General features: G+C 44.2%; 1 protein-coding gene across 7 annotated transcripts in view; it reads right to left on the bottom strand.

Annotated features, from left to right (window-relative positions):
- Positions 1 to 12,098, bottom strand: part of LEF1 (lymphoid enhancer binding factor 1) — a 122,618-nt gene extending 110,520 nt beyond the window's left edge. For 3 of the 7 annotated variants that reach the window (XM_012436532.2, XM_012436535.2, XM_012436533.2), the window contains exons 1-3: positions 10,721 to 12,098; positions 8,241 to 8,307; positions 6,695 to 6,828 (exon numbers count right to left, since the gene is read on the bottom strand). In XM_012436532.2, the coding sequence (XP_012291955.1) occupies positions 6,695 to 6,828; positions 8,241 to 8,307; positions 10,721 to 10,933 (414 nt within the window). In that variant the 5' untranslated portion in view covers positions 10,934 to 12,098. Of the gene's footprint in view, positions 1 to 6,694; positions 6,829 to 8,240; positions 8,308 to 9,437; positions 9,724 to 10,720 lie in introns of those variants that run through there. The other 4 variants (XM_012436537.2, XM_012436531.2, XM_012436536.2 and 1 more) reach the window with 4 other exon arrangements.
- Between the last annotated feature and the right edge of the window lie 14,455 nt (positions 12,099 to 26,553).

The following is a 26,553-nucleotide window of genomic DNA, read 5'->3' as shown; positions in this document are numbered from 1 at the left end:
ACATTTGGATGATGGACTCTCTAAAAGCCCTGACTTCACCACTATGCAATCTATGTATATAATAAAATTACCCACGCACTCCATAAACTTGTACAAATAAAAGAAATATATCTTAGTATGTCAAATTTTAAAACTTTGCTTTGGTAACTGTTTCATTCAGAAGCTGACAACAATAAAAGAGAATTAAATCTACCCTAGAACCACTCTTCTTTTTAGATAGCCTACCTCTATCTACCTCTTCATTCCCTCTCTCTCTCTCTCTCTCTCCATATATATATATATGTATATATACACACACACACATATCTGTACATATATATATATATATATATATTTTTTTTTTTCTTGTTCTTGTTTTTTTGGAGATGGAGTCTTACTCTTTTGTCCAGGCTGGAGTGCAGTGGCACGATCTCGGCTCACTGCAACCTCCGCCTCCCAGTTCAAGCGATTCTCCTGCCTTAGCTTTCTGAGTAGCTGGGATTACAGGCGCCTACCACCATGCCCGGTTAATTTTTGTATGTTTTAGTAGAGACGAGGTATCACCCTGTTGGTCAGAATGGTCTTGAACTCCTGACCTCAGGTGACCCACCTACCTCAAGCAATAGGCAACTTTTTACAAGTGAACATAACAATGACAATAATTTACCATGATGAACATCAAAATCTTATCGCAAACTGTTATCAAGTTCCACACAGGATTATCTGTGAGCACAGGTAGACGCAATGGTCAACAAATCCAGCTTTTTAAAGATTTTACCTGTCCCCAGTTAGCTGCAAAAATAAAACATATTTCTAGACACTCTGTGATGCAACCTCTCTGCTAGTCCTATTTCTCCTACACATGGAAAAATAGGGTTGGCAACAAAACTCTTGCTTGCTCTGCACTGCCCTTTCAATTTTCCCCATACGGACGGACTGAAGCCATGTGAGTACCATTGCTCAGTGTGCTTTGTAAGTGATGTACAGATAACAAGTGGATAATTTCAGCAGGTTTACAGGTTTAGCTAGAGTGAGTATTATATATAAATGCACTCTTTTACAGAGGCTTTATAATCCTCTACACAGCCTCAAACAGTCTGCAAATAGTGCCAGCTAGATTATCAGAATTTGAGTTAGCTGCTCCCTGTCCAGTCCTCTGCTCAACTCCCCACTCTTCGCTTTGGTACAGTTTAACTCCCAACTCTCCCTACCCCTACCCCACCCCAAGTCTTTGTTGTTCTCTAGGACATTTTAAGGCTTTCACCTCTTGAATCTTAGAGATTGGATCATGTATATCCCTAAAAGAGTTCATAGCAGAGTCTACAGTTCCTAGATGGGAACTTCACAAGATCGTAATATTTATAAAGTGATCATGAACCTAAAGTATATATTTTAAATTATTTGAATAAAGTCCAATGGCTGCCTTTTCTACATAAGTAATGACTACGAGCACGAAGCAGTACTAAGTCTCTTGATTACTACAGTATTCACTTCCTACAGACTGGCTCAGCTCAGCACAATCACTTAAGCAACAGCTTTAAAGATGACAAGTTTTAAATGAACATTCTGTTAAAAAAAAAAAAAAAAGAGAGGGACAGAGACTTTTAGTCCCAGGAGAGCAGCACCTATGTGATGCTGACCTCTACTTTTACCTGGGACTAAAACATACATGTTTTTCTGCTTGCCACAGAGAGTGCTGCCATGTTTTCTCTTTAAATTCCAAGTCTTTTATCAAAATCAAAAGGAAATCAGCTTTGTAAAATTCCAATACATAAATGAGGAAAAAAAGGAGTCAAAAATGAAGTGATTTGATTGCTCAAAAAAAATTCAATCACATAAACCCAAAATGGTTCTGCGTAACAAACAACATTAAAAAAAATTAAAAAACTCAACTGCTACAAAATTGATATCATAGCAAGTACTTGTGAGTCTACAAATTCAAGTCCAGAGGGTCCCATTTGTGAGATCCAATCTCTGCTCTGTTAAATCACAGAAGAGTCTTGGACCACAGGAAAGACTGGATCAAAATAATGAGGTGGATGACAGCAAATCTAAGACCTGTTTGGGGATGAAAAGAATACTTCAAAAGCCAAGTTTTTTGCCGATTGGCTTAACTGTCTTTTTTAGTATGTAGTCCTTTTTTAGAATATCTTTTGGGTTGTTCTCATGTCTTAATGAATGAAGAAGAAACTACTAGGGTCATTTCAAAAACACTAAGTAAGGACCAGACATGTAAATGCAGTATTAGCTCTGAAAGGGTTCCGTGTAACATGGCTCCTTGGGACACGTAAGTAAGCAAACTGGCCATAGGGTATTTGATGGGGGAACAGCAAGAGCTCCCAACTATTCTGACTATCATCCTGTCCCAAATTGTAGCAAAGCAATTTAGAAGATATCAAACAGGAAACTGTGGGGGCTCTGAGGAATTTTCTCACACATTCTCATGACACCTACATATACATTTGAATTAGAATAATACACTTTCTAAAACTTGTTCTCCACTTGAACAGGAAAACTCAATATGTTTAGTTTCAAAAAGTGCACAACTTAAAATGGAAAAGTGAAAATAATTTATAGATAAGTCAAATTCAGTAGCTTCTTGCAATAAAGTGAAAAGATAGTCTGCCTTAAAAATCTTGCATGAGACATAAGCTTTAGTGTCCATCTATCCTTGATTATTATTTGTTATTATTTTCAAAGGTATGCAACAATGTCATGTACAGTGGTATTCAGGAGCTTACTGATTAGACAAGTCCAACTTAGTTCCTTAATTCTAGATGTGAACAATGACAAAATCAGATTTTAGCTGTATACAAGCAAATACAAATATGGAGGGTAGGTAAGACAAAGTTATAATAGGTATAATTCTGTTTATCAGAAACCAAAGTGTTGATTCCCCTAAGGTAAAAGTTGCAACAGAACTAAGTTATATAAAATAATTAAAAAAGAACTCATGCAATTTCTACTTCAAAAAATAAACAAATAAACATTTTAAAAGATAGCTGAAATGAGAACCTATATCTTTCTTTTCCCACCTAAAAATTCACTCTTAGAAAGATCACAAAAAACTAAAAACAATGAAGTTCGCAGCGCTACGCTGACCAGGTGTTATTGTGGTTTGGCGTCACTGGGCTGCAGCTTCCTGCACAGTGTTGCTTTTCCCTCCCCAAGCATCTGAAGAGAAATGAGATGTTTCTTTTCTGAGGTGTTAAACATTTGGGTTGCATGCAGGACAAATGGAAGATTGACACCTAAGATGAATAACCACAGTGGATTAAGCCAGTGGGAACTTTCACTACTCAAAGCTAGCCAAGCTCACCATTCACAAGGTGTTCAGGCACACAACTGCCAGAGTCAAACTAGGGATGTAAAGAACGATTTTTTTCTTTTAATACTTTACCACTGGTCTACAGGGATTTTCATAAATGAAGTTTAGAGAAAGAAAGGTTTGGGAGTATGCTTTTAATAAACTCTCCAGGGTCCTGGCTCTAAAATATTTAACAGGCTTGTACCTCTTCTCTCTGTGAAGTAGACCAACTCAAGCCAAGGTTTACTGTGCCCTAAGAACTCACGCTGACACCACACATGTCACGATCTTAGGTGCTTTCTTCTGGGCCCAATTTATCTGAACTAAGAATTCTTATTTAAAGTTCTGTGAGAGACCCATTCATAAGATTTCTGGTATAGACACTATGGACATTCATACCTCTAAGGATTCCAGTTCTAGAAGGATGTAATTTGCCAATTAAAATTCCCCTTGAGAAGGAAAAAAGCTGAGTAGGTGAAAGTGGTTCTTCTGAACAGGTAATACTGTATACTGATCATAAGTAAAATCTGTTCACGCATACCTACATTAGCGTTCTTCCAAAAAATAAGCAAAAACATATGCACTTTTAATAATTAGATTCCAGGGGAAACATTTCTCTGCAGACCAGTTGGCCATAGCTGGTATCCTCTGGATTATCTGCACTTACGTACAAACAGAAGACTATTTAGGGAAGGAGTGGTCAGGTCCCTCCCCAGCCCCAGGTATTTTTCCAGTCCTAACACTTTTGGGAAGCAGATGCAGTAAACAAGCAATTGCTTGTAATGCAAATTCAAGTAGCGGGAGGCCAAGGGGATGCTCCCATCCTAAGCCCAAGCGCAAATGGTTGCCATGGTCCTGACACCCTAGATGAGAATCTATCACTGTGGATGTCAGTGACACAAACACTCGGTCCTGCTGAGGACAGAGTTAAAGAGCAAGAAGGCAGAAATGTGGTTAGGGGTGAAGAAGAGAGGCTGTCTTCCGGTTAATGTTTTTGATCTCAGACACATTAAAAACAGCTGTTAGGTATTAAAAACCAAAGATTGTAACTCACTTCGGTTGGACCCTAAAAAAAAAAATTGACATAGTCTTGTGGTTACAGCTGAAAAGCTTCTGGAATTGTGCAAACTGCAGAATATCTCAAGAAAACTTGCCTAAAATCAATACGTCCTAGTATGTAACAGGATAAAGTAAAGCAGCAGATAACAGGGCAAGGTAACTGTTTCCTGACCACACCCCTTTCCTACACTCTACACAGACCAACATTTATTCTGGCCACAAATCTTTCCTAAACAATGAATGACTGTTTGATTTCCCTGACCTCAAAATTTTCATACATAAACTAACAATACCTTCCATCAGAAGATATTTACTATCAAAATTTCAAAATGACTAGTGTACTGGTAGATTGGGAGACAAGACTGTGGAAATACAAGGCAGAATGCTGGCATAAAGAGGAAGATCAGCTTAATTTTCAATATTCTTAGGGATCATTTGTAAATACCAATAAATTTTCATTATACTGACTTTAAAAAATTATCATTTTGAAAGGATAAGTAGCTGATCTTTTTAAGGAATCAACTCCACAAATGCTGGATAAGCACAGCTGAAAAATGTAAGACTGTTTTGGGGGCTATTTTCTATTGTCACCAACACTGCACTTTGATTTGGAAAGACTATTTGTTATTCTGAAAATGACTTAACAGGAATCTTCAATTATTCCTTATCTAAAACATATTCTCCTTCCCTTCCTCACCTCCCTCCAAAAAACAACAAAAAACCTCCCCAAATATTAGAGAGTTATCTATATGTTTGCATGTTTTGTTCAAAAATTTAAAGTCTCCTACAATAATTAAAACTAAATAATTTATTTGAGGGGTCTCTAAATATTAAACTATTTTTGCTTTTATTAATTCACTTTTTAGGTAGGAGATTCATCCTCATCACACAGAGGTCTCTATCATTAAATACTTGAAAAACCTTAAAATATGAAATACCTATTTCCTATAGCAACCATCAGAAGATCTTCCTCAAGATTAGAACCCCAAGATCTCCATTTTAACTACTATATAAAAATTAGAAAAATCTTATTCCCCGAGAGATCAAATATCCTTTTGAAATTTATTGAAAAATAATTACAATAACATCTAAATCACAATGCTCACACGAAGTGATCATATTTGATATAAGTATCATTTCAGCAATTGAGGACTATGTACAATCATGATAACCACAAATACTCTTGTTGATAACTGTTGATTTTGAGCCAATATTCTCTGCTACTTTGGTGAATCTCCCCACTTCCAGATTTTGTTCACTAACGTATTAACAACATTACTCTTCCCAGACGTTTCTGACTGATTTTTTTTCGGTTGGTAGAAACACTGAACAAATAAGTCAAACACTATAGGTTCCATTTTACAATCCTAGATGTGACCTCCAGGGCTGTCAGTGAGACTGAAACCCTAATCCCCGAGACTCATACACATGTGTTTTTCATTGGGGGTTAGGTGGTAAAGGGAGAGTGGGGCTGGAGAGAAGGTAAATATATTGATGGGTCAGTAAAAAAATTCATCACCACTGCTGGTGGAATAATTCTAAGAGAGAACTCCATCACCAGCACATTTTACATCTACCTACTGCACAAGTTACCATTTAGGTGTTTTCTCACTATATGAATGAGGTTTCTACTTCCTAAGAAAAATATCAAATAACAAACATGACATTCTTTATAATGTTATGCATTTGCATAATACAGTTATAATACCACTGCATTTTTAGAATTTTAAAAGTCAACTAAACCACAAGAATAAAAAAAAGGAACAACTTTCATTCGGGTTATCTTTGAGTGATGCTTTCTCAACAATTGATGGTAGAGTAAAAATAGCTCATCCTCCCCCACCAAACTGATCCTAAAGAAACATTAGCTGATACAATAAAATAAGACACTGTTTTAAAAGCCAAAGTAACATAACAAACGTTCAGCTCCAAATAGCTAAAGCCCTCTTGATTCTAGATAGCTTGTGTTTTGCTTTTTAGACAAACTAATTTAAAAGCTATACAGTCCTTATGTAGCTTTAAAAGTAAATCAATTTTTCCCTCTCATCAGCATAGAAAGCACAGCTTATAAAATCATGGATTTGTTGACGTAACTTCGCTTGATTTTATAACTCGTGATCTGTTACATATTTATTTTAACCAATAAGCCAAAAGCTAAAATTCCAAAGGCAAGACATCAAAGGTAGCACTATTTTAAGGTGGCCCTTCCTCGTAACAGCCCTTATTTAGCAATGAATGGTTATATATAGTGAAAGCATTTCCAATTAGTTTGGAAAAATAAACATTCTGCCAAAATACAAATCAATTTGCACTTCTGAACATAATTTGCAACATCAGCATGTTACTTACTGTTCTCGGGATAGGTGGAGAAAGAGATCCATTTGACATGTATGGGTCGTTATTCATATTTGGCATCATTATGTACCCGGAATAACTCGAGTAGGAGGGTCCCTTGTTGTAGAGGCCTCCATCTGGATGCTTTCCTGGGAGGATCCAAATAACAATCAATGATGCACTGACTTCCCTGTTATATCCTGTATTTTTCATCCGAAAATCTAATGGTTCTAAGATAAATCAGACCTTACATAAAAGATTTGTTTACAAAATACTGTAACTGGATTACTATGCTCTATTTTAGATCGACAGTATTTAATCTCTTAAATAGCTTAGCAGTAAACCAGATGTTTTAAAAACGTGGTTCAAATACTTCTTCCACTACTGACTGATGTTTTCACAAAAATAAATGTTATCTACCGAATGTAATTTGTTCTAATACTAACAAACCGGACTAAGAAATACAGAACACACACAAATCTAAAACTGTAATATAAATATATTAGGCCATGTAGCTACACACACACAGAGACATTTACGTACTTAAAGGTATATGTTTTGCCTTTTAGAGAAACTCAAAAATTCTACCTACTTGTGTGCTTGCAGATTTCTAGAAAAATTCTAGATTCTACTGAGGGAGAGAGTTGTTATTTAGTATACAGGCAACTATCCAAATTTATAAAGGATTAACACTGGGAGGCTTAATTTTATGTGCTACACTTAGATCACTTTGCCAAAGAAATTTTTGTTCAATATGTATATTTCTTCTTGTTAATCTGTGCAAATTATTTTATAGCTGAGGAAGAAGCTTAATATATAATTCTCTTCCCTTCTCCTGGTTAACATATTGTATGTAAAAACACTTCATTTTAGTTAGGCCAGTGGTTAAGTAATTAATAGAGAACAGACAGGCTGACAAGGAAACCCTAAGGTTACTTGATTCTTTTAAAGTCACAAGGAATTCTCCTTAAGTCTAAATACATATGTATGTAATTTTAAAAGTTTTTAGCAAGATTCAGAAATAGGGAGAAAGTGTATCATCTCTGATATGCACATTCCTGATTATAAATTTTATATTTTTACTAGTTAGATTCTGCTCTGCTCATTCACTGCCTGCCATTTCACTATAATAAGAAACAAAACCCAGCAATTTTGCAAGTGAAAACCACTCACAACTATTCTGGCTGGAAAATAAACTGATGAATACTGACATTCTTCTTAATAACATATTAAAAATACTAAAGACCTAGGCTAATTGGAACTTAAGGTAAGATGAGGAAGAAAAAAATTCATTATAGACATCCCCTCTTCCCCAAAGAATCTGGAACCCACCTGAAATCCAAAGGTCCCTAACTCATACAAAAACAGTTCTTAAATTATGTAATAATATACATTAGAGGTAAGCCATAAGTTTCCTGCGTTTTCTTTACCATTTTACTAAAATAGAGGGCATAGTCTGACCTAGTCCCAGTTTCTTGAACTCAAAAGTAACAAAACACACCTATTTATACAAACTGCACACCTTATATGCTAAAGTCAGAATTAGAATTGGTTATCTTACCGTCATCAGGGTGTTCTCTGGCCTTGTCGTGGTAGGGCTCCTGAGAGGTTTGTGCTTGTCTGGCCACCTAATATCATGAATCGCCACACCCAAAAGAAAAAAAAATCACCTTAGAGTTTGTGACAATAATGACATAAATGTGTGTGCGCTGGTAATTCAAAGGAAGAGGTTTAGGGGCAACTTTGTTTTATTACTCTGAGAGACATATGCTAGTGTTTAGTACTGCAAAATCTTTTTCTTGTCAACATGTAGTTTTGAGTGATTATTAGCCACCCAAGACCAAAAACATATATACAGTAACAAAGCAATAAAAATATAGTTAAATTTGGGAAAGATTCACATGGTGTTCTGACTGCTGTTTATTCAACCATATCAAGGCTACTTGGATGCCTAACATGATAGGAGTAGGAGTTAATGGGGTTGATGGTTTTGATAGCCCCTTCAACCACTGTTCACGTCAATCAGATCTCACTAAAAGAAGGCTAAAATATCATTTTGTAACTGAAAGTGACATTTAAACATAAGCAAACCACTCAGATGAGGTCTTAAGGCAACTACCCTGAGCGCAGTTGCAGCAGAATCTCCACTGGAGCTTATAACCTACCATGGCTGGCTGAGTGCAGGCTTACAAAAGTAGAACGGTTCTGTGGTTACAGGGAGGAAAATTAGAGACTCAGGTTACAGACATCTAAAAGGTAGCCCCGTTGATATCAGTTTTGGTAATCACCATCCACCCAGACAGACTCAACCACGTGCAAATCAGTGGTATAACTCCTTCACCCTCAGGCCTCCTCATGCCCACTAAACACTTAGCAAAGGGTAACGCTTTAACACCCAAGTGCTCGGATTCCAACTCAGTGTCCTTCACCCGGACCAGAAAAGTGTGGAGAATATGAAGTGGGTGGCAAAATTATGTATGGACTAAGGCAGGACTAGCAAAATGGGTAGAAAGAGAGGCTGCTCTACAAATAGGAAAGTTTGGCAAAAAGCCTGTGTTTGGGATGTCATTTGGTTCTCTGGACGTGTGTCCTCACACTGACCTCCTTTTCCCAGTACACACAATAGCCACAAATCTTTTATGCGGGGTTAGGTGCACCCTACCCCCGCCCCCACCTCGCTCAAACTGGATTCAACGGATAAAGAACACCCTTCTGTTCTCTGAACGAAGGCCCCCAGCCTTTCGAAATGCGTACTTACCTCTGCCATTGGGATAGAGAAGGCAGCTCTGAGGTGTTCTTAAACGCGCAGTTTAAAACCCAAAATGTCCCCGCCCTCAAAACCACACACTTTCTTTTTGGGGGTAGAAGGATGCCATTTAAGGGAAAAAAAAAAAAGGTATATCTTCCAAGTTTCTTTGGAGGGAAAAGACGTTGGTTAAATCATTCGGGTGTCAGGACTTTTCTACCGGATTTTCTCCAGAGGGTTTCCCAGTTGTGGAACAAGGGTGACCAGTGGAGTGTCCAGTATCTGGGTCCACCCACCCACCAGCTCTGGACGCGGCTTCAAACAGCCCTCCCGCGCGGCCCGGCTCCGCGCTTTCTTTCGCCAGCACCCACGTGTCTCTATTTACTCTACTCAGGTTACCAGCGCGATCGCCCGCAGCGGGCCAGAGGACCAAGAAAGCGCCTTCGACCCTGCCGGACTAGCGCCCGGCTTCCGCGGCTTCTCCGCTCGGAGTCGCCTTTCTTCCGCATAGATTTAAGGCCTGATCTGGGCCCAAACCCCAAATAAAAGTTGTGGGTTTGTTTCCAAGTGATGGAGGTTGGAGAAAACTAGAGTCGGGGGGCGGTACAACCAGGGTGTACCCTTGGCGTGGCTCGGCTCGGCGCTCCCAAGCTCCAGGCTGCCGACCCAGGCGCTGGGGCACCGGCGGCCGCAAGACTGAGCCCCGCACCGCCCCCGCAGCCCGGGCGCGCGACCCTCGGCCGGCCAGCTCCCGCGGACCGGCTCGGCTGTGGTTGGGACGGCCCCGCCTGCCCCGACCCACGCCTGCCTCCCCTTCCTCCCGCCTCCCGCTCTGCTCGTCCCCACCTAAGCCTTTGGTGGTTTAACGCACTTTTGCAGAGACGTCTACCAAGAGATATCGGGTGCACTTTGTTTTCCGTCCCACGGAAGAATTTCTCAGTAGCGTTGTTCAGCCCTACTCGCTTTAAAGCATGGCACCTCTCAGCCCCAACAAAAAGAGCGGAGGCGAAACGTTGTGGGTTAAGGGCACGTTTTCCTGCCCGCGAACCAACCGTTCAGCCACCGAACCCCTTAAACTGATCCACTTGAAGTTCACACACACACACACACACACACACACACACACACACACGGAATGCGGACCGGGGGCCCAGCCACGCACACACCCCAAAACAAACGAGGGATCGACTCGGGACCCTCAGCCGGGCTGCCGGGCGCCTTCGCTCCCTTCCTCCCTCTCTGCGTTTCCCAGGGACCCGCCACGCCTCTCGGAACTGGGGCACTGGCCCGCTCACCTCGTGTCCGTTGCTGGCCGGGATGATTTCAGACTCGTTCACCAAGGAGGACTTGATGTCAGCTAAATCGCCTTCCTCTTCGGGGTGGCTGATCTCGGCGAAGATCTTCTCCTTCTGAGGATCGCCCTCGTCCTTGAAGGGGATCATCTCGTCCGTGGCGCAGAGTTCCGGGTCCCCCCCGCCGCCGCCACCTCCCCCGGAGAGTTGAGGCATCCTGACGGCTCTGTAATCTCGGCTCCGCCGTGGGAGCACCCGCGGCCACAGCAGGAAAGACAGGGGAGTAACTCAAAGGTGGGGGAGGAGAGGAGAGTTGGAAGGGTTCGTGCGGGAAGACCGCGGGCGGAAGCGGGGCGGGCGAGCGCGGGGCAGCCGGCCGGCAACCGAAGCAGCTGCCGCGGCGCCCGAATCCCGGCGGCCGCCGCGCTTTCCCGCTTCTCGGAGACCGACGCCGGCGCCTGCCCCCGAGGCCGAAGGGCACTGGGCGGCGAGGGCCGCGGTAGCTGGCGCCTCCGGGGGCGTCTGCGAGGCGCGCGCTAGGCTAGGCTGCCCCGGCGGCCACCCCACGCCCCCCGCGTCGCCGGGATTTGCGCGCGGAGGACGCCGGTTCTTGAGAGAGCGCGACTCCCCAAAGTGCAGAGGAGGGTCCGGCGGCGCGTCTCCGCGGAAACCTCTCCACTGTCGTTACCCCGGATGCCGATTTAGTAGTTTGTTTTCCGAGAAGAGAGGGGATCTGGGCAAAAAGGCCGTTTGTCCCAGCAAAGAAGGTGCAAGGATCAGAAGATAACGAAATGTCCACTTCCTGAAGGGTGGGGAATAAAAAGCAAAAGAGCCACCCACGCTGGAGATGTCCGTTTTAGCGCTTCTTATTTTCTTCCCTTTTGCTTCGGTTTTCCTTCTCGAGGTTCATTTAATCTGCTAGAGGAGGAGGAGGAGGAGGAGAAGAAGGTGGGGGCCGTAGACGACGGGAGGAGAAAGAGAAGTTTGCCAAGAATAAAGTTTTTGCCGGCGAGCACCGGGACTCCGCAGTGGAGGGCACAGCGGAGTCTCGGGGAGTCACAGCAGGGGCCTCGGGCCCAAAAGCTTCTGCCCGGAGCTCAAGCCGACACAAACACACAGCCCGACCCCTCTTTGTTCCCGGCTCGAGTTTCTCAGCCTGGCTCGCCGGCTTGCGGCTCTGCACGCCTCCGCCGGCCAGCTCTGTCAAAGCAAAGAGCTGCGCCCCTTGGGGTCGCCCAGCCGAGGGGAGGGGACGCCCCGAGCTTGGCCGTGTACGAGGCTCCGGGCGCGTCCGGGTTCCTCGGCCCAAGAGCGCGCAGCCCGGGTCCCTCCTCCGCGCCCTGGCCCGCAGGTGAGCGGCTGCGCCTCCCCACCGCTTCTCCTCCTCCCGCGCCTCGCCGGCGCTGAAAAGCTACCCACTTGCGTCGCTTCTCCTCCCTCTCCCCTCCCCCGCCTCCAGCTCTCCTTGGCTGCCCGCTGGAGGGGAGGCGGGGGGGTAAGGGGGAGCCGGCGAGAAGGAGGTGGTGATTGAGGGCTTTTTTTTCTTTTTCTTTTCCCAGATCCTGTAGGACGAGTCTTGGTTTTGGGGTGTGTGAGTGTGTGATTGTGAGTGTGTGTGTGTGTAGGCGCGCGCAGGCGCGCGCCTGGAGGGAAGAATCGGGCAACTTGGCGAGAGAAGGAAGGACTGGGCGCTGCTTATAACCCACAGAGAGGCACGCTTTGCCCGCGTGAAACTGACAAGAAACATTGCCGGAATGGCTTAACTTCATCATTTAAGTATCTATTTTCTTGGCCCGCACCCACCCACTCCTTTTCCTCTGCCAGTCTCTCCCCTACCTCCTTGACGCCTCCCACTCTCCCTCCCTCGCTGTGGCAGGGGGAGGAAGATGAAAGAGAAAGCCGCCGCCGCTGTGATCGACACCACATTGATAGATGCTCTGACAGTGGGGAGAGGCGGGAATCCGGGACTGAGAAAAGAAGGAAAAGGCGAAAATATAACAGATATTGCTCAACTAATAAGAGAGAATAGAAGAACAAGGAAAAGAGAGTTGTGGCTTTCCCGAGTATAATATCACACACACGCTCTTTGGAGACAAGGGAACACGCTAGAGAAAATTAAAATTTTCAGGCTTACTGAGAAAAAAAAAATGACGAGGAAGAAGGAACTGAAGACTGGATCTTAATTATTGCTTTTTAAACAATATCCCTTTCATTCCGTCCTCCCCACGGGATGTACGGAGAGTTATGCTAGGTCTCTCGCGGGTTTTCAGAGACACGCCGCAGTGTGTGGGAACCTCATAGAGAATGAAAAGATAATCCAAGAAGGGAAGGCAAAAAGACTCAGGAGAGCAAAGCCAGAAGAGGGAGGGAGGATGGGGCAGTCCTTGGCACCTTGGACTGCAAGCTGAAAGGGACCCTTGAAGATGCAAATCCGAATACAACCTCAAAAATTCCCCAGTCTCCACTGTCTCTTTGATGCATTTTGTACAAGGACAGAAGTTTTCAGGAGATACTTTGTGAAAGTTACAAGAGAAGGGAAGCTAAAATTTGGAATACACATTTTGTCCCTTGGTTCTCAAAACCCCCTCAGTTAAAAATCTAGGCAAAATTATTATATCCAATACAGTAGCCATCTGTAAAACTTCAGAACAGTAAACAAAGGACATAAAGAAATGTATCTTTATCGCCCTTAAATTGAAAATAAGGAAAACATTACAGAATCAGATTTTGCTCTATTTTATAGGAATGGTCAGGCAAAGATCCCTCTTTTTTTCCTAAAGGTGAAACTTCAGGCTGCTGGATATTGAATGGGTAAAGATTTTTAATAATCCTGTATCTAAGAGAGCATTTAAAACTTCACCTACTAATAACTACTTCTTCTTGGGAATGAGAATTTACTAGGAAGCAATTTTTTAAACTTTATGAAGGCTCTAGTTGGTCCCTAGAACATGGCCAGTAGTCACATGTAAATTCTATCTGGGAGTTGGGGTGAAATTAAGGGGTTGGTAAAGGAAGCCAGGAAAAGTAAAACATTAAATCCATTTTTAATAACTGACAGTGCTGTGCCTCAAGAGAAGAAAAGGAGTATATTCTGCTACAGTGTGTGAGAAATCCAATTTTTGTTTTTGGATGATGTGGTATGTCACTTCTCTTAAAGTTAGGCACCAGTGTGTGTGAGCGTCCCAGAGAAGTGAACATGTAGCTGTGTCAGACATTTATAGCCCCATTCTTAAAAGACATAAGGGAAAACAAAGTCAGAAGTCCTCTCATAAACTGCACCAATTTGACCAATAGGAAAAGAACTGGAAAATACAGTTTCACCAAAGCAGAGTAGAGGATCCTTTTCACCAAACCCTTAGGAGGGGGAGGGGGAACACAGAACTGCCAGGGGGGAGTTTCTGGAAACCAAAAGGAGATTAAATGATGACTCTTACATCCCCCCTGTTTAAGTGCTGAAACTAATTCAGATCCCATTTTCTCCTTCATGCCAACTCTCTGGATTCCTCGAGTCATTTGGAGCCCATGCTCCAGGTGTCCTGAAGATCAGGAGTTGAAGAAGATGGGAATTTTTACAACAATAACTAGTGGAAACTGTTTATGTGAAGGGCCAGGGGTAGGTGGCTGTGTTTGGTATTTTACTGTGACCCTGTCCATTGAAAACCATTGTTTCTAACGAAATCACCCAGCGCTTTGCTCTATTTGCGTGGCTGTTTTCTTTGCAGTGGTGTAACTGGTGTTGGCTGATTGTCTTTAGGATTGTTGTAAATCTTCTGATGAGCAGCACTTATAAGGGGCTTTACTAAAAACCATGCGCCCCAAATTTGTAAAGCTTCGTTTGGGAGAGAGGTTGACATTTCCACGTGAAGTCTGTCTTTTGGAAAAAGCAGGAGGACGCAGAAGGACGCAGGAGGGGCAAAGTAACCCCAGGAAGACGTTCCTCCCCTCCCTTACGGATTCAGTGTAGTTCCTGGCAAAGGCAATTCTGTCACCGGGCGGTCTTTTCTAATTCGTGTGGGGGCTGCTATTAACATAAGCAGCCGCCTCTACGGGTGCGAGTGGGATCCCAGGTCCGGGATGTGGTGGGTGCGGTGCGGGAGAGGCACCCGCCGCTCGCCGCCCCCTCCCCTCGGATGTAGAGGCAAGTTGTTCGTGTGAACTCGAGCGAACGACTGGAGGTTGACTGTTGTAGGTTCACTCCTTCAGGATGTGGGTTTCAGGGGGCGTTTTGATGTGATTTAATTCCGACCGTGAAAACAATTGCTAGGGGCTGGCTGGATTGCTGTTGGTTTTTCCCCTCCTGGTGGCTTTGCTTGGTTTGGGTTTAGTTTAGGAGCAAACTTGTTTTATATCAACACTTCCTTCTGCATCGGGCGCCGTCTCCTCAACTGCGTGGGGGGCGAGGCGCCCACCCCGCGCAAGAACAGAGGAGCGGCGGGGAGGAGAGACGGCCTCGCTGCCCACGGGGTATGCGGAGCCCAGCCCCGCTTGGGAGTGTGCAGGAGAGCAAGGGCCTCCCCCCGGCGATTTTGCTGCCAACTCGAGTCGGCTACAGACAGTCCAGTGAGTCCTTAAATACAAGGACCAGAGAAAACCACGGTGCCCCTCAAGTCCTCTCCGCCACCTCGGTCCTAACCCCGGCCCAGGCTCCGGGTCTTCCCCTTTGTGTGGCCTGGACTCTCTCCCAGCTACAACTTTGGTGGGATCCCAAGGGAAGGAGGTGGCGGGGCCTACAGAAGAGGATACTCAGAAGCCGGGGAGAAAGGGCTAGAAAACGAATAATGTGATTCCAGAGGCGGAACTCCGACCCCCTCCATTCCGCACCCTGGGTTCGCCCGGAGACGAAGGCTGTGGGCATCTTCGGTTTAACGGACTTCGCGGAAAGGAGAGAAGGGGGGCGAGGGAAATGGCAGTTTGTGTCCCAGGGGTTCTTCCGCTTCTTCTTACCACCTCCTAAAGACAAACAAACTCAACCCCCAACCCTCCGGGGTATGAGGGAACTCGTGGGACCGTGAAAAAGTCGTTCCCAAATCCGGCCGCCTGCGGACGTCGGGCTTCCGCGGGGCCGGCTCCCGTTGGCGTCAGCAGCTCGGCGCAGCCTTGCGGGGCTGGAGCGACGTGGGTCCGCCACCCCTCGCGCCCTCCTGCGGATTTCCCCGCTCTGGGCCAAGGCGGGCCGAGCCCCGCATCCGCGCCTCGCCGGGTGGAGGTCCGAGGCGCGGCGGTCCAGAGGGCCGCCTCCTCCCGCGGCCCGCGAGGAAGGGGCGCATCCCACCTCGCTCGGCGGGCCGCCCCTCTTCCACCTGGGAGGCGAGAGCGCACGTCCCAGGGCTGCCCAGAGGGAGAGGAATCCCGCCGGGAGGAGAGCGCCCGGGAACCAGGGACGCGAGGCGGGCGCAGGGGAGCCGAAGGAGCCAGACAGGGCCCCGCCACACGCCCTCGCCGCTCGGCTCCGCTCTGCGCCGGGAACTCGGGCTCCCACGCACGGGGAATGCCTAGAATGGAGCTGGAATGGAGGTGGGAGCTGGAGTCATTTTGCGGGTCACAGGACTGCTCATTTCTTGGGCAGGACGTGACATTCTTTTCCCTCCTTTCTGAAAAACTTTTCTCAGGCGCCTGAACTTGGCATGGGGACCGGCCTCGGAAGGCCGGCGGGTAGCACGGCCGCGGCATCCAGCCCTTCGCCCTCCTCGCCCCGGCCCTTCAGTGCCCCTTGGCTCGCCCCCCGGGTCGGGGACGCGCGCGGAAAGGCTGCCCGCGCGCGCGAGCCGAGCCTTATATCGGCTGAGGGCGGCGCCTGCGCAGGGCCCGGCGCGGCGGCGCGGCCTTTGAAGTCGCGGCGGCTGCCGCTTTCATCCTTTCTTTTTTCCCTAGCAGGCCCCTTTGTGTGACTAAATTTGGCAAGAATATGGATCCGAGCCAGTCTTTCCACGTGTGCTCCCAGCTCCCAGCTGAGAAGGCCAAGGGTTCTCTTCCGGGTAAGGAGACAGGGAGAAAGATCAAAGAGTTTGGGGAGCTGGATCTGAAATGTGAATTGAAAATAAAAATCAAGCCTGGACACATTCCAGATTCTAAAGCAAAAGCAACCCTCAGCAGAGGCTGGCTCTCTATAGCTTTCTTTCTTTCTCTCTCTGCTCCCTGCGACCATTCTTGAGCACATGGGATAAAATAAAGAGAACATAGGGAAACACTTAGTTTCTCTAGATTTCGTTTTGTAGTAATTTTATTAGGGATAATATCTTGTCCTTAATCACCGGTATGTGAAGCCGAATTTCTTCAGCCGTAAATATTGTCTTATTTCAGCATGCTTCGCACTTTCTTCTGCGACCGCATTTGGGAAGAGAACGTTGACACAACACGTGTGCATATGTTCGTTGTGTATAGTGCTCCTTTTTTTCTACACATGATATGGTGCACCGCATAGTTGTGTTCTACAGAACTTAGATTCTGGAAACCCCAATGTTAATGTTTTTATCAAAGTAATACATTATTACTTTGATATATATGAGTACAGATATACTGTACAGAATAGTACAGAAGAGAAGGGTCCCTTCTCTTCTGTTGTTACGGAAGTAACTAAAATAAAGAGACAGCTTTGAAATACTGTGATACAAAGCCAGGAGATGGGCCTGCAGCTCCCTCTCATGCCATTGGTGATCTCAGGCAAGCCATTTAACCTCTCCCAGAGTCAGTTCCCTCTGTGAAAAATGGGTGTAATAATACCGTACTATTAAGTGAGATCATGCACGTGAAAGTATGTACAAATGTATTATTAGACCAAGAAGCAAAGACGATCCTTTTTAGGGGACCTGTTAAGTTGCAAAACCAAAAACTTCTGAAGTGCTGGGAACCCTTACCACAGGAGCAAATGGGAAGTTACACTCTCAGGTCCGCTGCTATGACCATCTCCACGCTTCCATCAGTTGTGTTACAAAGGCCACGAAAATCATTGACGCGTTTGTTACCCACTAAGTGAGCATGATGAGAGATCATTTTAAGAACAGAGTGGCTGGCCGGGCACAGTGGTTCACCCCTGTAATCCCAGCACTTTGGGAGGTCAAGGCGGGTGGAACACTTGAAGTCAGGAGTTCGAGACCAGTCTGGTGAAATCCTGTCTCTACTAAAAATAAAAAATTAGCTGGGTGTGGTGGCGCATGCCTGTAATCCCAGCTACTTGGGCGGCTGAGGCAGGAGAATTGCTTGAACCCGGGAGGCAGAGGATGCAGTGAGCTGAGATTGTGCCACTGCACTCCAGCCTGGGCGATAGAGCGAGACTCTGCCTCACAAAAAAATGGGTCGGGCACAGTGGCTCATACCTGTAATCCCAGCACTTTGGGAGGCCGAGGCAGGTGGATCACAAGGTCGGGAGTTCAAGACCAGCCTGGCCAAAATGGTCTTGAACTAAAAATACTTGTCTCTACTAAAAATACAAAAATTAGCTAGGTGTGGTGGCAGGTACCTGTAATCCCAGCTACTCAGGAGGCTGAGGCAGGGAATTGCTTGAATCCAGGAGGCAGAGGTTTCAGTGAGCTGAGATCACACCACTGCACTCCAACCTGGGTGACAGAGACTCTCGCATATAAAATGAAATGAAATGAAATGAAAAGAATGAGCGAATATGCCTTAACTGGTATTTATCATGGGCTTTTAATGAATTCGTAAGTGGATGAAGAAAATAGCACTGAAAACAATATATTTTTGTTAGACATTTGACACACATTACAGTAGCTCTGAAAACAGTCTTAGTATAATGGCCTGAGAAAGCAGTAATGTATATGTGTATAAAATACTCCCAACAACAGTTGTTAGGACTCAGAGGTGGGGAGAGTGACTAGAAAGGTGTGTAAGAGGTGTGTCTTGGGACTGTGTAAGTGCCACCAAAATCTATGTTTTAGGATAGAATGTCATGGTGTATCTCAGGCAGAGGTATCTCAAGTTTACAAATGCAGTAAAGATGATTGCTAGGGCTGACTGTGAAGTGACAGGAGTACCACAGGTGTAATACACAGGGCATCAGTGTGATCCTTTCTAACTTAAGGTGACCCCCACCAATGGAGCCATTTCCTGGGCTCATTGGGAGCCATTTTCCAATATAAGCTTTTCAGTGTGACCTCTGGACAAAGTGATGAAAGCGGCAGGGCTGGGAGATGGGTGGAGTTCCAGGGTTCCTAGGTCCCTTTGGCATGGCCCAAGTCTGCCCAAGATGCAGACTTCTCCTGAGATGCTCCGTCTCTTTCGGCTGCCTCCTGCCAGCAGCAACCCTCAGCCTTTGCCAATTGTGTGGAAGGGACCATATAGCAATTTTTTCGGCTCTTAGAAAGCACCTTCTATTTTCAATGTTCCTTTCCCTAAATGTCCCAAATTAGAAGTGGATGCTGATCAAGTTTACTGGTCAACTTCAATTCTTCTTTTCTCTGTTCTTTACACATGCAGCCTTTTTGAAATTTATTCTTGGTCAAAAGAGGAACATAGATCAAGGATTCTGTCTTGCTTTTGGGGGGCAATGGAGAAACCCTGAAAGCGCTCAAGGAAAACCTGAGGCCTTCTATTAAAGAAAATAAACTCCCTGAGAGGGGAGGCATAGCCAAGGAATTTACTTATTTTTATAAATCTCTTTCCCAGATGGATATGGTAATGGATGTGTTTCTTGAATTGTGGTAAATGCACCTCATGAAATGGAAGGACTAGGGTTGTATTCTCAGGCTTCCTGGGCTCCTTTGGCATTGGGCAAGCACGTAATCTCTGGTTTGAGGCTAGAAGCCAAAGCCACAACCTTCTTGCAGTACCAATTGAGCCATAGGGAGATTAATGCAGAACAAGGTCATTAGTCTCATTGTTTATCCAGTTACTAGCTGCACAGATTTGTGTAGATTTCAGCTACAGTGGTTGCAGCCTGCCTTTGATGTGTGTAATCTGTACATTTTAGTGCTCCGGGAAAGTGCCTGATTGACAAGTTCTACATCCAATGCCCAGAAAACACATCCTACACAGGCACAGCAAAGCGTGGAGTTGAACAATTTTCCAGTGAGTTCCATCAAAGTAAATAAACCAACCTAGAGGGTCAGGATTGAGCCTCCTTTTTCTCATGACATGACTTTTGAGTGTCCTTGAGAATGGTTTGTATTTGTTTTCATTTGAAACTGGGTAACTGCTTTAAATCCTTGTTTACCTCTCAGAGGAAGAACTTGGCCTGTATGACATTTGACCTTGAGGATGCTTTGTTTTAAAGCACTTCTGTCTATAAAAACAGACTCTTCTAGTGAGGTTATCTGTACTCATATATACATTTATCCAAGACACAGACAATTTCTAGTTCTTTCCTTAACTCTGTTTTGCTTGTATGACTCTGCTGAAACTCAGAATTAACAATGATGGGAGTGAATTCAGATGGTAGAGCCAATGCAAATAGCGTAGGCTACAAAATTGTCATCTGGCTCCACTAAACACTTTTCTTCGGCAAAAATAAAGCTAATTTATCTGAATTTGACTTAAAGGCCCTGCAATCCTGCTCTGCCAATCAACAGACCTCAAGTCCACTTCCCTCAGGTAAAACTGGCAGAAAGCAAGGGACAGAGATAAATTACTATCCTGTGAGGTTAGATGGTCATTTTTGACTGCCAGTTCTGATAACCACAGACTCCCAAATACATTCTGAGGCTTGAGTTACCCAAATATTTGATTTTTGCAGTTGAAATACTTGGGATAATTTTTAGACTGTTTTACTTTGTGTCTCACAGTGGCTGAGTCAGACAGACCTTGAAGCTCTAGCTCTCTCACTGTCAGCAAAGGAGTCACTTTTGCAGTTGACTCCTGCAGAGAGTCTCTGGCTTTCATTCTTTTTTTTTGAGACAGTCTCCCTCTGTTGCCCAGGCTAGAGTGCAGTGGTGCAATCTCTGCTCGCTGCAACCTCCACCTCAGAGGTTCAAGCGATTCTTGTGCCTCAGTCTCCCAAGTAGCTGGGACTAGAGACTATATGCATGCACCACCATGCCCAGCTAATTTTTTTGCATTTTTAGAAGAGATGGGGTTTTGCCATGTTGGCCAGGCTGGTCTTGAAGTTCTGACCTCAGGCAATCTGCCTGCCTTGTCCTCTCAAAGTGCTCTGGCTTCCATTCTTGCTGGGTTCCATGCATGCCGCGCAACAGTTCGTGCCTCATAGAGCAGCCAAAGTCATCCTTTAACATTTCCTACTTGTGGCTTCCAAGTCCCTACGTGAATGAAGCCAAGTCCCTGGCTTCCTCTTACTCACTGCTCTATAGCACCACTGGCTCTCCAACTGTTCCTTCAGAGTACAAAGCACTTGCACACTTGCGTGTGTGTGCACACGCGCGCACACACACACACACACGCTACATACGTCAGTCTTTGTTGCCTCTGCCCAGAAGGTCCTGGCCAGGTAGATGTTCACAGGGCTCACTGCCTGACTTCATTCAGGTTCTGCTTGGGTAGCTCCTTCTTAGACTTTGTTATCTTAAAAGATAGCCATCCCCCAAACCTCCTGCCTTCACTCCAATTCTGGTCACTCTGTTTTCTATGGACTTCGTCTCTTTTACTGTCATTGCCTGGCATATTTTTTATCCTTACTTACTATACTTATTACCTTTCTCTCCCACTGGTTCATCAGTTCCATGAGGGTAGGGACTTTGCTTTGTTTTACCCTCACTGCCTGTGGCAGCTCTTGGTGCATAGAAAATATACTAGTAAGGTGTGTAGAAGAATGAATTAACATGGCCTTTGACAACCTCAGGTTTCTTATCTGTAATACCTCCCTTGTGGAAGATTACAAATAATTGATATAAAATTACCCGACATACAGTAGATACACTCAGTAGGTGATAACTAGAATTGTATAGATCAGCACTGCCAAATGAAATATAATGCAAGTCACATATGTAATTTTAAATTAAAAAGCTAGAAACATATTAATTTTAGTAATACATTTGATTTAACCCAAATGTTGAAATTATTACCGTTTTAATATATAATCATTATAAAAACTTATTAATGAAGGATTTTACTTTTTTTCATATTAAGTCTTTGTAATCCAGTGAAGTTTACTTACCGCATGAGTCAGTTCAAACTGGCCAGATTTTGAGTGCTTGGTAGCACAGTATGGTTAGACGCTACTGTATCGGCGCAGGTACAGTCGGTCAACTCTTTAATGACAAGTTTCTGTCAGATTCATCTTTGTAACCCCCATGCTGCCTTACACATTTACCTCCAAACGGTAGATGATCAAAAATGTATCAAAGAATATCATAACAATATATTGTTACATACAATTTTTCATGGCAAATTCAGACTTTCAACTTATTGGAGGGTGAAAGAAGTCTTGGTGAAGTAGCTTGAGATTATAATCATCATTCTAAGTGTATTATAACAGTGCTTTGCCCATAATAGAAGTGTGCAATGAATAGTTGTGGTTCTCGTGTGCTGCTGAGTTGAGTATTTTTTCTACATTGCAAATGATAGATTTGCCATTGAACTTTAGGAAATCTGTAAGTTGAAGGTTTTCTGTGTCCTGTTTTCTAGGATAGCTTTCTCCTCCCTGTAAAACTGCCAAACCTGCAGTTCTATAAGGGTCATCCAGGTTCAAAGGTTTCTCAGGAAATATACACCATGCAGAGTGCCTATTCCCACTGCAGATTTCATTTTCAGGTACACTTCCTGGGACACATGGGCCAGATATAATAGTAAGTCTATTCTGTCCTGTGCCTCCAGTTTTCACTAAAATGCTTTAATAAGGCATTAGCCTTAGGCCTAGCAAATGCTTTTAGTTGCAATAGTCTTTCCCCCACCACCGCCATCCACCCCCTGCCACTATTTCGGAGACTTAAACCTGATGCAGTAAGAGGACGAAAATGAACAAAAGAGCAGGGTCATTTTCTAAAAGAAATGGGGAAACACTCTTCTGTTGAGAGATGTACCTCTAAAGCCTTGATGTGCTTTTATGGTAGAGAACATGTGACTTTAAAAATGACCCATAGGCCGGGCGCGGTGGCTCACACCTGTAATCTCAGTACTTTGGGAGGTCAAAGTTGGAGGATCACCTGAGGTCAGGAGTTCGAGACCAGCCTGGCCCACATGATGAAACCCTGTCTTTACTGAAAATACAAAAATTAGCCAAGCGTGGTGGTAGGTGCATGTAATCTTAGCTACTCAGGAGGCTGAGGCAGGAGAATTGCTTGAATCCAGCTATTCAGGAGACTGAGGCAGGAGAATTGTTTGAGGTGGAGGTTGCAATGAGCCAAGATCATCCCATTACACTCCAGCCTGGGCAACAAGAGCACAACTCCATCCCAAGAAAAATAAATAAATAAAAATGACCCATAGATTTTCACTAAAGTACAGAGAGTAGGCTGGGCACAGTGGCTCAGACCTGTAATCCCAGCACTTTGGGGTCAAGGCAAGAGGATTGCTTGAAGCTGGGAGTTCAAGACCAGCCTGGCCAACATAGCAAGACCCCATCTCTACAAATAAAATTAATTAGCTGGATGTGTTGGTGTGCACCAGTAGGTCCAGCTCGTGCCACTGCACTCTTGCCTGGGCAACAGATGAGATCCCACCTCAAAAAAAGGAAGAAGAAGAAGACGAAGAAGAAGAAGAGGGCCGGGCGCGTGGCTCACGCCTGTAATCCCAGCACTTTGGGAGGCCGAGGCAGGTGAATCACAAGGTCAAGAGATCGAGATCATCCTGGCCAACATGGTGAAACCCCGTATCTACTAAAAATACAAAAAAATTTGCTGGGCGTGGTGGCACACACCTGTAATCCCAGCTACTCGGGAGACTGAGGCAGGAGAATTGCTTGAACCCAGGAGGCAGAGGTTGCAGTGAGCCGAGGTTGCGCCACTGCACTCCAGCCTGACGCCTGGTGACAGAGTGAGACTCTGTCTAAAAAAAAAAAAAAAAAAAAGAGGAGGAGGAAGGAGAAGAGGAAGAAAAGGAGAAGGAGGGAAGAGAAGGAAGAAGGAGAAAAATAAGAAAGGAAGAGCAAGAGGAGGAGGAAGAAAAAGAAGCTTTTATAACTTTAAAATACTGTGAAAGGTCTGGCTGTGGATTTGTGAAATTCTAATACAGCTTGATCGTGAGATATCACACGGCTTTGATAACGATGCTCAGTTACTTTTATTCACATGAAGATATTAGTGATACATTGCCAAGTTAAAAAAGCAAGTTATAGGAGAATAAGTGCAATCATGCCTCATTTAAAAAAGTTTCTGTCTACAGATCATTTATTAGAACTTGAACTGTGAGCAGGGGCACTGTCTTGTTTATCACAGTATATCTGATGTCTAGAACAACTCCTGGCACAAAGTAGGTACTTAGTATCTGTTGACTATATCTGGAAGGATAGACAGTAAGATACTAATAGTAGTTTTCTCTGAATAGTGGAGACATGAGTGATTTTTATTTTTATTTTTTTGCTTTTAGAAATTTTTTTTTCTTTGAGACAGTCTTACTCTGTTACTTAGACTGAAGTGCAATGGCGCAACCTCTGCCTCCAGGTTCAATTGATTCTCCTGCCTTAACCTCCTGAGTAGCTGGGATTACAGGTGTGCAACACCATGCCCAGCTAATTTTTGTATTTTTAGTAGAGACGGGGTTTCACCATGTTGGCCAGGCTGATATCAAACTTCTGACCTCAGATGATCTGCCTGCCTCGGCCTTCCAAAGTGCTGGGATTACAGGTGTAAGCCACTGCACCTGGCTGCTTTTAGAAAATTTTATATGCAATGAACCAGCATTATTAACGTAATAAAACATAATTTTAAGTGTTATGTAATAAAAAAATCTTAAAAAGTGAAATTGCTGATCCTAGGTAATTTTGACAACAAAAATTAGTAAATCACATAGGAAGAGGGTCAGGAACTGGGGACAGTATTGGAGCCACTGCATCACAGCAGACACAATTTCAGGGCCACCTGCTGGTCACGCAGAGGTCAATACAAAAGAGCTCTGACAGTTTATGGCAAGCTTGTCCGACCCATGGCCTACAGCCCACATATGGCCCAGGACAACTTCAAATGCAGCTGAATATGAATTTGTAAACTTTCTTAAAACACCATTTAAAAATTTTTTTTAGCTCATCAGCTATTGCTAGTATATTTTATGTGTGGCCCAAGACAATTCTTCTTCTAGTGTGGCCCAGGGAAGCCAAAAGATTGGACACCCCTGGTTTATAATGGTCAGAAAGATAGGCTTTTTTTTTTTTTTTTTAAAAAGATAACATTTAAACACAATGAGATGCATGGGTCTTAAGTGTACAACTCAACACGCGTGTGTGTGTTTTTTTAATCGGGCAGCCCTCAGAATCACAGGAGATTCTGAAAGACTCCCCAGTGTGTTTTGATTAATATGTACACCTGTGAAATTATCACTCCATCAAGATATAGAACATTTCGGTCATCCCAGAAGTTTCCCCTATGGGATGAACTTATTTCAAAGCAACTTCTTAAGCAACATTTTTGGTGAAATGTCATTTGTTGGTAGTTTGTAGATTTCTTACTGGCTCTTTGGATATATTCCTTAACTCTCTGTAATTTATTTTCTCTATCTGAACAACTTGTCACCTTAGAATATGACTTTCTAGAAAATATACTAATGCTGTAATGTACTTAATAAGAAGGAGAGAAATGGCACTCAGATTATTGGGTTGGTTATCAAAGTGCTGAATTGAAATACTGACCAAGTAAATTGAATGAAATAATTTGTATTGTAAACTGTTTTTCATTGTAGTAAATGAAATGTCTGTGGTCTCAACAGACTAACAGTCAGAAGAGGTCTAAGTTTGCTCCAGACATGGGTGTTTGGGTACAGGTATTAGGGGAGCAAATGACTAAGGATGTGATAGGGTGATTTCCAGAGGCAGCTGTGTGCTAGAGACTTGGGAATGTGAGGCTCTTTGGTGGGTGCAGAAGCACAGGAGAGCAACACAGTGGATTTGTGCATGCCCCCTGCACATACCTTCCAGGCTTAGCATTCCTCTGGCCTCTGTCAGCTCTAGCCCACTGCATACATGCAGTTGAACACAGCAAACAGAAACATCTTTTGGCTGTGGCACAATATTGTACTTAATGTAAAAAAGATACCATTGCCTGAATTTCTTTTATGGGAAGTGTTAAAAGATACAGACAGGATGTAGTCTGACTTTTTTCCCCCTTATTGCAAAATAGCTGAAGTTTTCTCTCTCTCTCTCCCCGTCTTTTTCTCTTTTCTCTCTGTTTCTAAGGTGAAGATAAACCTCAATTTCCAGGAAGGGAAAATTTGATCAACTTAAACATGGGTTCAAAGGTCTATGCCAAAACAATGTGACCAATACATAGGTTAAAATTCCCCTAAAGAGGACTATAGAATGGGTTGCAACATGGTTCAGGTCAGATGATTTCTGGGATTACTAGCCTGGTAGTCCAAAAAGACACTGCATGCAGTGAGGGAAATAAAAACAATTAGGTCAAAACGACATTAAGGATCTACTCCAAGTACGGCCCACAAAACACTCCTGAACTGCATGCTCTTGCGCCCCTGTGCATTTCATCATCCCTCCCCACTCATGGGCCCTGTAGCATGTGGGGTGTGAAATCACTTGAGAAACTCTTTCCACTGGTATGGTATGATAATTTCATAGTTTGACCCCTGAAAATGAAGGGAATTGGAATTGATAGGAAGGATGATTTGGTACCTAAAGTGGTGAATTGGTTGCCAGAAGGTCACCTTCATAAGAAATGCCTTTGCTTGGTGGCTGTGTGAGTTAGAAATAAGTGAGCTGAAAATTAAAGTAAAAAAGGTTAATTTCCATGAGAATATCAGTTGGGCAGAGAGCAATAAGATAAGGTACAATC

The sequence above is a fragment of the Aotus nancymaae genome, unplaced genomic scaffold, assembly GCF_030222135.1.
Source record: "Aotus nancymaae isolate 86718 unplaced genomic scaffold, 86718_ANA_hifiasm-v0.15.2.pri h1tg000033l, whole genome shotgun sequence".
Classification (NCBI taxonomy): domain Eukaryota; kingdom Metazoa; phylum Chordata; class Mammalia; order Primates; family Aotidae; genus Aotus; species Aotus nancymaae.
This window is presented reverse-complemented; position numbering and strand designations above follow the sequence as displayed.